This window comes from Plectropomus leopardus, chromosome 4, assembly GCF_026936395.1.
Source record: "Plectropomus leopardus strain MGB_pleo_1.0 chromosome 4, ASM2693639v1, whole genome shotgun sequence".
NCBI lineage: Eukaryota > Metazoa > Chordata > Actinopteri > Perciformes > Serranidae > Plectropomus > Plectropomus leopardus.
In genome coordinates, this window is record NC_142179.1 from 2,809,650 (window position 1) to 2,823,206 (window position 13,557).

General features: G+C 38.0%; 2 protein-coding genes and 2 long non-coding RNA genes across 4 annotated transcripts; 2 read left to right on the plus strand and 2 right to left on the minus strand.

Moving 5' to 3' along the window:
* Window positions 1-46: 46 nt before the first annotated feature.
* Window positions 47-6,555, minus strand: gstt1a (glutathione S-transferase theta 1a). The gene is made up of 5 exons (XM_042488939.2): window positions 6,379-6,555; window positions 3,642-3,729; window positions 2,493-2,649; window positions 1,348-1,524; window positions 47-423 (listed from the first exon to the last, which is right to left on the minus strand). Exons 1-5 carry the CDS (start codon window positions 6,482-6,484, stop codon window positions 223-225), a joined length of 729 nt encoding a protein of 242 aa, XP_042344873.2. The 5' UTR covers window positions 6,485-6,555; the 3' UTR covers window positions 47-222.
* On the plus strand, window positions 5,000-7,379 carry LOC148189666 (uncharacterized). The gene is made up of 2 exons (XR_015776358.1): window positions 5,000-5,133; window positions 6,345-7,379. It is a non-coding gene; the product is annotated as an uncharacterized LOC148189666 (long non-coding RNA).
* A 153-nt stretch (window positions 7,380-7,532) lies between these two features.
* Window positions 7,533-13,301, minus strand: LOC121944722 (uncharacterized). Its single transcript, XM_088076308.1, has 8 exons — window positions 13,204-13,301; window positions 11,927-12,198; window positions 11,200-11,350; window positions 10,395-10,641; window positions 9,488-9,588; window positions 8,653-8,803; window positions 8,011-8,168; window positions 7,533-7,803 (listed from the first exon to the last, which is right to left on the minus strand). The coding sequence occupies exons 1-8, from the start codon at window positions 13,284-13,286 to the stop codon at window positions 7,740-7,742; spliced, it is 1,227 nt and encodes a 408-aa protein (XP_087932434.1). The 5' UTR covers window positions 13,287-13,301; the 3' UTR covers window positions 7,533-7,739.
* LOC148189667 (uncharacterized) lies at window positions 9,510-11,674 on the plus strand. Its single transcript, XR_015776357.1, has 2 exons — window positions 9,510-10,263; window positions 11,232-11,674. It is a non-coding gene; the product is annotated as an uncharacterized LOC148189667 (long non-coding RNA).
* Window positions 13,302-13,557: the final 256 nt, after the last annotated feature.

A 13,557-nucleotide genomic window follows, 5' to 3' on the forward strand; every position in this document is an offset into this window, starting at 1 on the left:
ACGTTCCTAAAAACAGACAAACAGATGAAAGTTATCACACAGCTGCTCAGCTTTCACGATCAGTTTAATAGCTGGAAGCTCGTTAAACGATTTCTCGGCACTTGATGACAAACCTGCAGGAATTCTGCTGGTAAAAAAATCACAATAAAACCATGAAATTAAAAACCGTCTGGGATCATTTTTCGACATCGCCGACAGTCACGTTTGTCCACAGACACGTCTTCAGCTGAAAATCTTACGAAACTTTGGTTTGAGCATCTCCAGCTCGCTGCTGCTCTGCATCTTCTGCGGCAGGCTGCTCACCGCCATGATCACCTCGTGAGCCTCGTCAAACAGCTTCTCGCCGAGCGCCTTCTTCACGCGCTCTCTCCACGCCGTCAGCTTCGGCCGGCCCTCAAACACGTCCAGGCCGGTCGCCACGGGCTGCAAACACACGCCAGAGTCAACACTCGGATTCTTTTTGGGCAGATAATAATGCAGTTACACGAAATGGCAAAATTAAATGTACATTAAAGTGTCTCAATCTCTGGTGTCAGGATCCCTCAGGAGGTCTCTCAACATGCAAACACGGTCTTACAAATATATTTAAACTTGTCTGATGAATTTTCATGTAAATTCAGATAAAATAGGACTTTAAAGTGTCAACAATTGATGTTAAAAAAATTTTTAAAAAACAACTATATATTTAGTTATTTAGTTCCCAGTAGTAGCAGTTAGCAGCACTTTTTGTCTTTTTTTTTGTTTTTAACTTTTTCTGTTTATTTTTTTGGTAATTTTCTTTTTTACTCATTTGAAAACTGAGCAAATAAATAAATGTAATAAATATAAACAATGCATAATAAAAAATGAAATGATCAACTTGTCAAAAAATGTCACAACAATTGCAAAAAAATTTACTTACTTTTTTTTTAAAGAGGGAAGGATTATTAGATGTTAGAATATATATATATATATATATATCTTTTTTCAAGACAATTTTTTTTAGAGTTTTTAAACAACTTTACTTCACTTTGTTTTTTAGTTTTACTTATATATTTTTGATGATTTTTGGGCCAAGTCTTTTGAGGTTGCTTGTTAACCACCTTTGTTTTTGAAAGAAATCTAACCAATTTGTTTTTAAAGGGTTAAGTTGCAATAACACCATGGTTTACTTCACAGAGTTGTTTGTGTTTTGTGCATAAAGTGAAAAAAACAAGACACGATGTCCAGCTGCAGAATTTGTTACAAAGTGGAAATCACGAGCGGCAGGTGTGAAAAAACAGTCCAGCCGTGTTTTTCACATCTGCAACATAAATGAGGTTTTTGCTCTGAGCAGCGGTGCATTATCATTATTATCAGAACGGTTACCTGCATGATCTCAACTACAGCCACCAGATCAGCCACAGAGATTTTGTCTCCGATGATGAACGGTCTGTTCTGCAGGAATTTCTCCTCCAGCATTTGGAGCGACTGATTCAGATCCTCGACAGCAGCGTCCATCTTGTCCTTGGGGACCTCGGAGCCCATGATGAGCGGAAACAGAGCCTGGACACACGAACATCGGCGACACAGAAACGGTCAGTGCAGCCGGGGTTGGTCCTGTGTGATGCAGCATTCCCAAACATTTTCATGCATAAAACCTCAAACATTTTCAAGAAGAAGTGTGATTTCAGCTGGCTGGCAAACAGGAGACAGAGACGTAACGCCGAGACAAATGAAGACACATATTTGATGGTAAACAAATATCACACATCGACACATATGAGCCATTTCATGTCGACGGCTGCAGAAAATTAATATTCCATTATGTTACATTACAAGGAAGGTAATTACAAACGTGTATTAGGGCCGCTGTAGATTTAAAAAACAAACAAAAAAAACAACTTCTCTGACCTTTGGGGTTTTTTCAGAAAGTTACGACTTTATAAACTGAGAATATACGACATTTTTCTTTCAAATTTGTGACAATCTATGAAAAGGATAACTTTGGTAATAACTTTGGTGAATTCTTCAGTTTACATCGAAACTTTATTTTGTCCAGTGCTTTACTTCATAACCAAAAACCTACAAACGATTTCTATTGTACGTATACTATATATATATATGATACTATAATGCTGCAGAAATAAAGTGATGTATTAACCCTTTGAAACTTGAGCTATTCTGCTTGTTTTCCTTCAAAAACACGGGGGAAAAAAATGGGCATTAAAGTACAAGAAAATTATCAAAAAGGAAATACTTAAATAAATAAAGAGTTTTGCAACAATTTCAAATATGCAATTATGGTAATTTAAGAAATAGTTTCCCCCCAGCTTTAAAATATATATATATTTTTTTTTAATCTATAATTTTTTTGCATTTTATGCAATTATTTCCTTTTTTTCCCATGTTTTTTAAAGTAATCGCACCACAAGAAAAGTGATGTCGCTCGTGGTTTCAGAGGGTTACGTGTGTAAATGTGCGGCGCTCGGCGGTTCAGGTGAGGTTGCGGCGGGTTGATCTGGGACTCGTACCCTGAGCAGGAAGACCTTTGAGCCTTGAGCTCTGAGGTTCATGTGCTGCCAGGACAGATATTCATTAACTCGAGCCCGCTGCTGCAGGTCAGCCGGATACCAGTGATCGGCCACCGACGACGAGTGTTTCTGCAGCAGATACTTCAGGATCGCAACGCTGCAACACACAGAGCGAAGAACAGAGGAGCAAATTAACGCTCGGACGTTTGTGAATCTGACTCACCTCGCTGCCGTCGAGCTGCACTGAAAATATTATCAGCAAAACATTATAAATACATTTTTTCTGAGGTCAGACGGAACAAATAATGTGACCCACGACTGTCGCTGCCAGACAAATACAACATATGAATTCATTAATTAACCCTTTAACGCCTGGAAGGACGTACGTTTTCTCGTGCTGCTTTCAGAAGCATTTGACAAGCTTTTAAACCTCTGAAACCTAAAAAAAAAAACTTGGCAAGAAATGTCCCACAAACTTAAAAAAAAAATAAATAAAAAAAGTAGTAAAAGGAGAGATGGAAAATGTTCATGGTGAAGATGCACAGAGAACTAGATTTATAATTCTCTTTATTAAATATGTCAAATGATGTTACAATAGTGAGAAAAAATATATATATTTATTTTTTAGCACTTTCTTGTATTCGTTCTCTTTTCTTTTTTTCTTTTGTTGTTTTTGTTTGCTTGTTTTAGGTTCGGTTTAATTTCTTTTGAAAACATGAAAATTATTTTTGATGATGTGCAGAAATTAATATTCATAATTCTCGTCATTAAATATTTAAGATTTTGTTACAAAAAAGAGAAAAAAACATAGATGTACATTTTTTAGCACTTTCTTGTGGCCATCTTCTTTTCTTTTTTTCTTCTGTTGTTTTTGTTTGTTTTGTTTCATGTGGTTTAATTTCTTTTTAACATACAAAGAAATTAGTAAAATTAGTAAAAAAAATTAAAATATGGCGATAAATGTTACAGAAAAAAGGCACATAAAAAAAATGGCTGGTGTCTAAAACCTGGACGTACGGACGCTTGAAAACAGCCGTTCCAAAATATAAATATCAGGATCAAGCTTAAAAAAATGTTCTTTATGTAGCTAAGAGTCACTTTGTGGATGTAAAAAATTCGATCCTGAAGCAGATCAAACCATAGCTGTACCTCTCGGTCAGGACGAAGCCTCCGTCCTTCATGACAGGAACCTTCCTCACGATGCTGAGTTTTCCAAACTCCTCGCTGTACTGATGCCCTGAGACAAAAACACACAGCAGCATCAGAAGCACAGAAATATTACGTTTGTAATGAAACGTAAATACAAAAGAGACGACAGGCACACTGAGTGAAAAGGGCTGTTCCACTTCTAAAAGAAGAAAATATCTGTTGAAAAAAATTAGTCTCCTCTTTTCTTTCTAATCTGCTTTCTTCTTTTTATTTGTGACTTTAACAACCACAGTTTCAAAAATATGGATGTTTTTTTACAATACTTAAAATCATAATGCTGCGTAATGCAGGTCCAGTACAATGTACAGGATTATTGCATTTCTTTCCTTTCCGTTTGTTTTTTTCCGCATTGTTTTTGCTAAAAGAAAAAGAAAATAAATAATACTTCCATATCCACAGATGCACACTGTCTTGCACATATACATACAGTATGTGCCTTTAACCCTTTGAACCCCAAATTCTCTTCAAAAACATTGGAAAAGTCAATGAGCAAATTTCAAGAAATTGGTAAAAGGTAACAAGAAAACAACCAGTAAATTACTGTTAAAACAATAATAAAGAGAAATATTAAAAAATGAATAAAAAAAGGAAAATGTGTCCGGAAACTATATTTATATAGATATTTTTTCAGCACTCTTTTTAGAAGTTATTTCCTCGTTTGATTTTGCTTTTTACTTTCTGTATTTATTTATTTTTGTGCTAATTTTCTTGTAATTTTGGGGCTTTTTTTTGCCAGTTTTTTGGGTCATTTCTTGTGAAGTTGCTTGTTGCCTTACTCGACGTTTTTGAGAGAAATCAAGTGAATTTGCTCGGGTTTCAAGGGGTTAAATATTTACGTTAGCCTGTTTCTGTCCATCCCAAGCTCTGTGAGCAAACTTAACTAAATACACTGTAAGCGAGGGAGTGTACATTACCACAGGAAGTTAAAACAGTCGTCAGGTTATAAATTCGATCCATCTGATGGAATTTATTCTTTTAAATCTTCACGGAGACGGCCATCTTTTTCTAATCAGCTTTCAAACACGTCTCTTTCCTTTATTTTTGTTCCCCGGCACGTCTCTGTTCTACTCGATCACCTCAGGGACGCAGGAATGTTTTGTGTGGATGCTCTGACCTCCGCCCCGCAACATCCCACCCGCTGTTTGCTGGTAACGTCGGTCATCCAGGAGTTAACGTAACTCTACTCCTCGCTGGATGAGTCTGTCAGCTTTCTGGGTGAAATGTAAAAATGCAAACGGATAGCCCACAGGAGGAGTTTGCTTTTTTTAATGTTCATGCTTTCAGAACAAATTCCAGACCTGAGGGACGTTGAACTCTAAACGCCTGCGAAATGTTACAAAGACAGAGAGAAGAAACTGGCTACAAACGTGCAGATTTCTGCAGTTTATGCAACAAAGTCTGCAGGTGACTGAACTCGTGACTCAAACATCGGGTAAGTTTGTGTACATTTCTAAAAGCTCAAAATAAACTATGTTAAGTCAGGGACAGTCTGGATTATTTTAAGTGGGTTGTATGAGGTCTTTACACTGTCAGTGTTTTACAGTGATCCTCAACTTACAGCTCACGGGCCAAATCTGGCCCCCCATAGGGTGCTTAGTGGCCCCCCAACCGATTTCTAATTCACAATAAAAATAAAGTGATTCACACTGGGAATTATTTTGTATTTTTAGTATTGATAATAAAACAGCATCAAAATAGAGCTTGTTTATAAAAAAATTCCAATGTAGGATCCCCCTGACAGAGGTCCTAGCTAAGACCCTGATGTCCTAAATCTTAGAAATGTCCTAAAATCCAAGAAATGTCCTAAAATCCTTAAAATGTTATAAATTTGCAAAAATCAAATAAAAAATAATGTCTTAACATCCTGGAATTGTCTAAAATCTTAGAAATGTACCAAAGTCCTATAAGTCCTAGAAATTTCTGAATATCCTAGAAATATCCAAAAATCCTTGAAACATCCTAAAATCCTAGCAATGTCCTAAAATTCTAGAAATTTCCTAAAATCCTCGAAAAAAAAAACTTAGAAAATCTTTCTGCAATTAAAATCTTAGAAATGTGCTAAAATATTAAAAACATCCTAAAATCCAAGAAATTTCCTAAAATCTCAGAAATGTGCTGAAATATTTAAAACATTCTAAAATAGGAATTTCTGAAAAATCCTGGACACTTTCTAAAATCTTATCTAGGCAAAATTTTAGGCAACTAAAAAAGATTAATATCTGTCTAAGTGCACACAATATTAAAAGCATGTTGACCGTTAAATACTTTACAAAGGAGAGCTGAAGCTGTTGTTTCGCTCCCTTCAGGCCACCTTTGACGAAACACGTGATTTCACCTCACAGAACACAGAAGTTGCTGATCTGCCACAGACTTCATCAGACTTTTTTGTGCTATTTTGTGATTGAGTGAATCCGAACAAACCCGTTTAAAGGAAACACAAACTTTTTGTTACGTAAATTTTTATCAGTTTTGTACTAGTCTTGACATTTTTATCAACTACGCAATCTTTGATTTTATATATATATATGTATATTTTGTTATGAATGATTATGGTTATTTATAGGGAGGTATCTCCATAAGCCACATTTGTCCTCTAACCCCCCCGCACCATGTTTGAACTTTTTCTTTCGTCTGTCTTTTCAGTACGTCTTGTGTGTGTCTGTCAGTGCGGGATTACCTGCAGCGAGGTCCACATGCTTAAACTCAAAGGGAATCCCGACCGCTTTGGCGAACAGGAAGACGGAGCGGCAGGGCTGGGAGTGCAGGTCCAGATAGAGCTCCATGACGTCTCGCTCCGAGGGCTGCTGTGTCTTCAGTCGTCTCCTGCGCGTCTGTTATCCTCCGTCGGCCCAGAGCTCCGCCTCTCCTCGCTGTGAGGCTCGCTGATTTTTAAACGGTGGCGACAGTTCAAAGTGAGCGGGCCGTCCTGGTTGAGCGGTCCGACCTTTGGCCTCATCTTGGCTCAACATTTTGTAAACACTGCGGAGATTATCACATTTTTATCTGCTTGCCGTTCTTTTAAACTGTGAGTCACTGTCCTCTTAATAACGAGTTTATAGCAGCAGACTTGGACTTACAGTCACTGATCACATGGAGACAGAGCTATATATAACTCTGTGTGTATATATATATATATATATATATATATATATATATATATATATATATATATATATATATATATATATATATATATATATATACACATACATATATATATATATGTATGGTGCAGAATTTTTAAAAAGTGTGCACTTCTTTCTGCTACTTTTGGAACATGTATATATTATATATTTATTGAGATTTACACACAGGTTTTGTATAGGCCTTCTTTTCTATCTTTTTGTTTTCGTTCACTGCACTAAGGCTTGTTTGCTTTTACTTTTGTGTTGTTTTTTTTAACATGTTCAAAAAAAAAGATTCATTCAATCATTCATAAAATGCATTATCATTCCTGCTTTTTATTCTCCCGTGAAGACGTTGTCCTCACGTTTTACACCTATTTTCTCTCTTCTTTCTACACGGACTGTGATTTTATATCAACCAGCTGTTGTCTAAGAAAGAGATTATGTGACACATTCGTAAATAATATAATTCTTAGGAGGGAAAAACTAAAACCAGAACTATAAAAATATATTAAGTTAAATAAAGTTGTTTGACGACCCTTGCTACAGCTAATTAATGGTTTATGTCATTTATTGAGTAAAAATGCGAAATATTTTCCATCTCCAGTCTCCTAAATGTGAAAATGTCCTTTATATTTTGTTTTATTCACTGTGAATGAAATATTTGAGACTGTTGGACACACAAAACAAGACATTTAAGGAGTCATCAGTTTGATCTCAATTTTCTGACATTTTACAGACTGAAACATTCAAGGCTGCGTACAATAAAGCATCTTTTTTCTGAGTGTTTTTTTTTTTAATGATTTGCAATGAAAATGCTGTGTAGTGGGAATTAAGTGACTAAAAATTTTATTTTAAAATAGGGTGTTGGGATGAAAAACTTTCATTTTTCTTACTGTTGGCTGGATTTGGTTCAGCAGCCTGCAGACGAGGAGGTGGAGGCCTCTGGATCAGCCTGCTGAGGAGCCGGAGAGGCTCTAAAAAATAGAAAATGTAGAAGGTGTTTGAATGCAATTGTAATGTTTTCTTAATGTGTTGTGTTTCATAGATTTCTGTGCTCCTGTAAAACACTTGAAGTTGCCCTGTGTCTGAACAGTGCTGAAAAAACTTGCCTTGCCTTCTGCGTTTCTCTAAACAGGAAATCAGTAGAGTTCAGTTCACTAAGAGTCATAAGATTCATGTACCTGGCTGGTTTGGGGTCAGTGGTCTGCAGATCACGTCCTTCCCTGCTCTTCTCAGGAGAGTCCTTGACATCGGACCCTGTTCCCCGGCGGACCGTGCACTCCAGGATCTCCAGCAGCCTCTGCATCTTCCACTCAGTGTCAGACGTCTTCTCTGAGTCCTGCAGAGGACAGACGGCATCGGAGCTTCAATTATCAGCGACAGTCTCAACCAAGAAGCACAATTATTCTTATTAACCCTCAGGGCCCGCTTTAATATTACACACACTCATAGAGTTTTTGTCATGATAACACTGTGTTTTTGGATATGGGATATGTCAACAACTAGCAGAAACATTGATTTTTATACATTATTACTTTTTGTGCAGTGTCAAATACTCACAATGATACTGCTCTACACACAAACTGTGCTTTTCAGAATCAGGCTAGAAAAAATACTATAAATAAATATGATTTTCTGTTTTCATTGAGCTTATTTTTTAACAACAGTACTAATCATTAATATCAAATATTCATTTATATTTAACCACACAGTTGCAACCCTTTAAATACCAGGTTTTTGTCATGATGCCACTATGCTTGTAGATGAAAAAAAATCTGAAAAAAAGCAGCTCTTGTGGTGCTCCTGGACTGAGATGTTTTTACCGTCAGGATGTGGCTGAGAATGATGTCTGCTTCCTGTATGACGCTCTCCAGACGCCTCCTCCTGCCGCTCTCCCTCTGGACTTCGGCCCTCAGCTGACCTGCCGCGGCGGTTTTTTGACAGCTCTTCTCGGTCACCAGGGCCAGACTCCGTCTGAAAATCATGACACAGACAATATCACTGTTACCACTGCAACAGTCGGGGTTATAGTGTGGTGTTATAGCATTTGACTGCAGATCACTGAGTCTCTAGTTCAAGTCTAAATGTCCTCTGAATCAGCTTCACAAACGTTTTATGTGCTTGTACTGCTTACATTTATGACTGGAGGTAGTGAATTTGATCAATAATTAGCATTAAAAACATATTTTTAATAATAATAATCTTTGTTTAAATAGCACTTTTCAAGCTTACGCACAAAGTAATTCCCAGATGAAAAGATTTGCAGAATAAAAACAAAATATCAGAAACCCATGTAATCTATCCCACTGCTCTTATGTTCCCCTTTAATTTCTCTTTATCTTAATTATTTTCAGGTTTTTTTTTTAATTCTTCCTGTGTTTTTAAAAGGAATCAAATCCATTTTCTCAGGTTTAAGAGCTTTAAATACTAACAAAAGACGCCTGAATGCAGCACAAGAAAACTGATGTCCATGCAGCTGTTAAAGGGTTAAATATTTGTGGGAGCATATTGTAGTGTGCAGATTTTGTTTTCTACTCTCAAAAATTATCATGAAAAATGGGGTTTGATACTGAGGATTACGACATTCTTGAAATGCACCTTGCATGACAGTAAATGTGAATCTGAGCCTGTGATGGTAAAAAAAGAGGAAACTTTTACCTGAGAGCTGCTTCCTCAGGCAGCGCGCTCTCACAGGCGGAGCGCAGGTCCTTTAACTCGCCCCTCAGCTGCCGCACCGTCTCTTCCAGCCGCTTCACCTCCTGAAGAAGGAACATTTTGAGTTATTTTGGCAAGACGGGACAAGATAAAGGAAGTTCAACTGCTGACCTCGTGTCAGTGTCCCACGGGTCTGAAATCATGTCGCTCTGTTTGATCTTTGATCTGTTGGCTGTCTGTTGATCTGGACATGTCCGCACTCGAGCGGGCTGTCGGACATGTCCGCGATCTCGAGCGGGCTGTCGGACATGTCCGCGATCTCGAGCGGGCTGTCGGACATGTCCGCGATCTCGAGCGGGCTGTTGGACATGTCCATGCTGGAGCAGGCTGTTGGACATGTCCGCGCGCTGGAGCAGACTGTCGCACAGGTCCACACTGGAGTAGGCTGTTGGACATGTCTGCGCTGAAGCGAAGTGTCGCACATGTCTGCGCTGGAGCAGGCTGTCGGACATGTCCGCGCACTGGAGCGGGTGGTTGGACATGTCTGCGCTTGAGCAGGCTGTTGGACATTTCAGCGCTGGAGAGAGCTATTGAACATGTCCGCGCACTGGAGCGGACTATCGGACACTTTTTTTTAACCACATTTCCTATACCGTCTGTTTCTGCAAACCCGGAGCACGCGACTACCAGCTACAATACACAAACTATACATAATCTCATAAAGTCCCTCTTCAAAAGTCCTCGACTGTCCCTTTCATACCTTCCATGGAGGCTCACAGGTGAGACCACTCTGTCCCCTTATTCCATGATCGTACCTTAAATACAGAATGGCGTGGTGGGATATCAGCGTGATACTCCCGCCTTGAACTGGCAGTGTAAAAGCAGCGATCGTCCATATTTGTCCTCCTACCTTCTTGTAGCTGAAGCTCTCCCGGGTCATCTCGTTGAGCTCCTTCTTCAGGAGGTCCCTCTCAGAGCAGAGATCTTTATCTTTGTCCATCAGCACCTCTTTCTCCTTCATCAGGATCCAGCTTTCTTTCAGCAGGAACGGCAGCTGCTGCAGCCGCTCAATGTGAAGAGCTCGCTCCTTCCGAAGAATCTTTGTCGTCTTTTTCTTCACATTTTTCTGCACTTTGTTTTGTGCCCCTTCAATCATACTGTTGATGGAGGACAGAGAAAACATTTACTGACCAACACTTTGAAGCAACAATCAAACATAAAAGATCAGAATGAGAATGAGTTTAGTTTAGATAAAGGTTTAAGTAAAAACTACATAAAATTCAGAATAAAATAAAAAGTGTCAGAAGAAAATAAAGAAAAAACAAACAAAAAAACTAAATTAACATTTTACAGAAAAATACAGCAAAAATAAATTACAAAGTAACCAGTCAGTAAACATTAATCCAATAAAAACACAATAAAAAGTGTAAAGCAAAAAGGAAATCTGAGGGAATACCGGCCAGTTTTGTTTTGTAAAAAGGAAGGTGAAGCTGATCGACCTGTCTCGTATTATATGAATGGGTCTGTCAATTAAATATAAATAAATTGCTAAAACATGTATTTATACATAAACACACATATCTGATGTATATTTATGTCATAAACACAGAGAATGTTCAGTTTCCTGAAAAGTGGAAGCGAGACCTCATAAGAGGAGGAGAGAGCTGTCAATGTTAAAAATCCTTTACGCCATCCCCTTCCATCCCTGACTTCACCTTTCTCTCTTTGCCTCCGTTTCTTTCATCAGGCCGTCGATCGCAGCTTCATTGTCCTCCCTCTGACTGACCAGCTGCGTCCTCAGAGACTCCACGTGGGACAGCAGCTCCATCAGCAGCTCTCTCTTCTTCTGCTGCTCCACAAACTTTGCTGCTTAGGGGAAGAGAGGAGTGTAGACAAAAGAGACTCCCAAAAAACTTGGTATTTCACCTGAGAACGCCAAAGGGGCTTTCACATTACCACGCAGTAAACGCCCTGACAACCGCCAGCCTGCATACTGTTTAGGTCACTGTACAGGTCACCCCCCCCTTACAATTAAGTGCGCAATATCATGATTTATGATATTAAGCATTTAAGGGTTTAAAATGCCCTTTTATCCTAAATTGCCATGTTGGCTTGTTTTTTTTTTGTAAAGCACTTTGTGTTGCATTTCTCTTATGAAAGGTACTGTATAAATAAAGCTTATTACCATAATTATTACTTTTATTATTATAAAACTGTCAAGCATATTTGCTGGATTTATGTTTTAATTTTTATTTATTTATTTTTTTTTTATTTGATTATAAGGTTTTTTTTATAGCTTAAAAGTACTTGAAGTGTTCACTGTGCAGTTGCATTATCAAGGTAAATACAAGTATCAGATCGGGAATTCAGGATCGACAGATACTCAACTGTAAATGACACGGACTTGGATGGGGGACAAAAAAAACATTTTGTCTGTCTCACCCTGGATGCTGCTCTCAGACTTGAGTCTGTCGATCTGGTCCTGCAGCTCCTTCATCTGCCGACTGTGCTGCAGCTCCAGCGAGTCTCGGTCTTGTTTGGCAGCCAGCTGCTGACTCTCTTGCTGCTCAAGCAGCTCGTCCACCTTCTTTTCTTTGGCAGCCACGGAGCGTTTCAGGGACTCTGTGGTGTCTTTCTTTTTCTTCAGCAGCGCGCTGTGCTGAGAGGCGAGATCCTTGTTCTTTATCTCAAGCTCCTTGCGTTTAAGCTGACATCTGCAGGATGAAGATATATTATTACATGTTAGAAAATACTGAGATTTTTATTGTTTCCAATAAAATGATACTGCTCCTGTATCAGAAATGTTGTCATGCTGATATTCTGACTGAAGATTGTTTGTAACACAAAATCAGTAAAACTTAAATGAGGTAGAAGGAAAGACTTTGAAGAACAAACTACGCAGTGTTTTGCAAATTTTTGTATGAAGTTATTTGATTCTCAATTTGCAGTGATCTGAGAAATGTCCTAACATCCAAGAAAAGTCCTTGAATCCTACAAATGTCCTGGAAACATCCTGAAATCCTACAAACATCTTAAAATTCTAGAAATGTCCTGAAATCTTCTCTGGGGCTTTTGCATCTTTTCATTGCACTTCTATTGCTCATAGACTATTTTATCTTTTTTATTTTAACTAGCTCATTTGTTTAATAACTAAATACGATTCTCATTAAATCTTTTAACAACGTAATTAACAAAGCAGTTTGTCAATCAGAGGAACATGGTTTGTTGCAGAAAAAATGGTGCTAATGCTAACATAGCTAACTAATATTAAATGCCTGGTTTAATCAGTTACATCGTAATATATTCACATTTATTAGATACAACTAGTGCATATATCTACATTTATACATTTTTGTTTTATTTCAGTTAAATATTAAGTACTTATTTCCCTCCAGAAGAACAGCTCTGAAGTTAACGATAGCTACCGTTAGCTACCGCTAGCTACGTTAGCTATAGTTTGCTCTGTCTTTAGCTACCATAAGCTACCTTTAGCCCTGTCTTTAGCTACGGTTAGCTATCTTTAGCTCTGGTTTTAGCTACCGTTAGCTTTCTTTAGCCATGTCTTTAGCTACGGTTAGCTATCTTTCGTTTCCCTTAGCCAGGTTAGCTACCGTTAGCGATCTTTAGCTCGGCCTTTAGCTACCATTTGCTATCTTTAGCTCTGGTTTTAGCTAACGTTAGCTATCTTTAGTTACCGTTACCACGTTAGCTACTCTTACCTCTCCAACTGCTCCTCCAGATAATGAATTTGTGTCAAATATAACGACTTCTCTTTGTCCTCAGAACCGAATATATCTGCCATAGTTTTCTGTTGTCTTTCTCCTGTATATTTTTCTGGCCTTGTGTTTTTTTGCTTTTTAATCCTTTTTTTCAGCGTGTTTGAAAAAAGAAGAAAATGCAAACTCTTGTTGCTAGGGAATGCTGCCTCCAGGGCCTGCATGTAAATAGTGCATTAGAATAAAGTAGTAGGGATCTGCTTGTAAAGTACTACTCAAAAAAACAGCTTAACCCTTATCCAACTTTTCTAATATAATATAATATAATATAATATAATATAAACACAGTCTATGGTT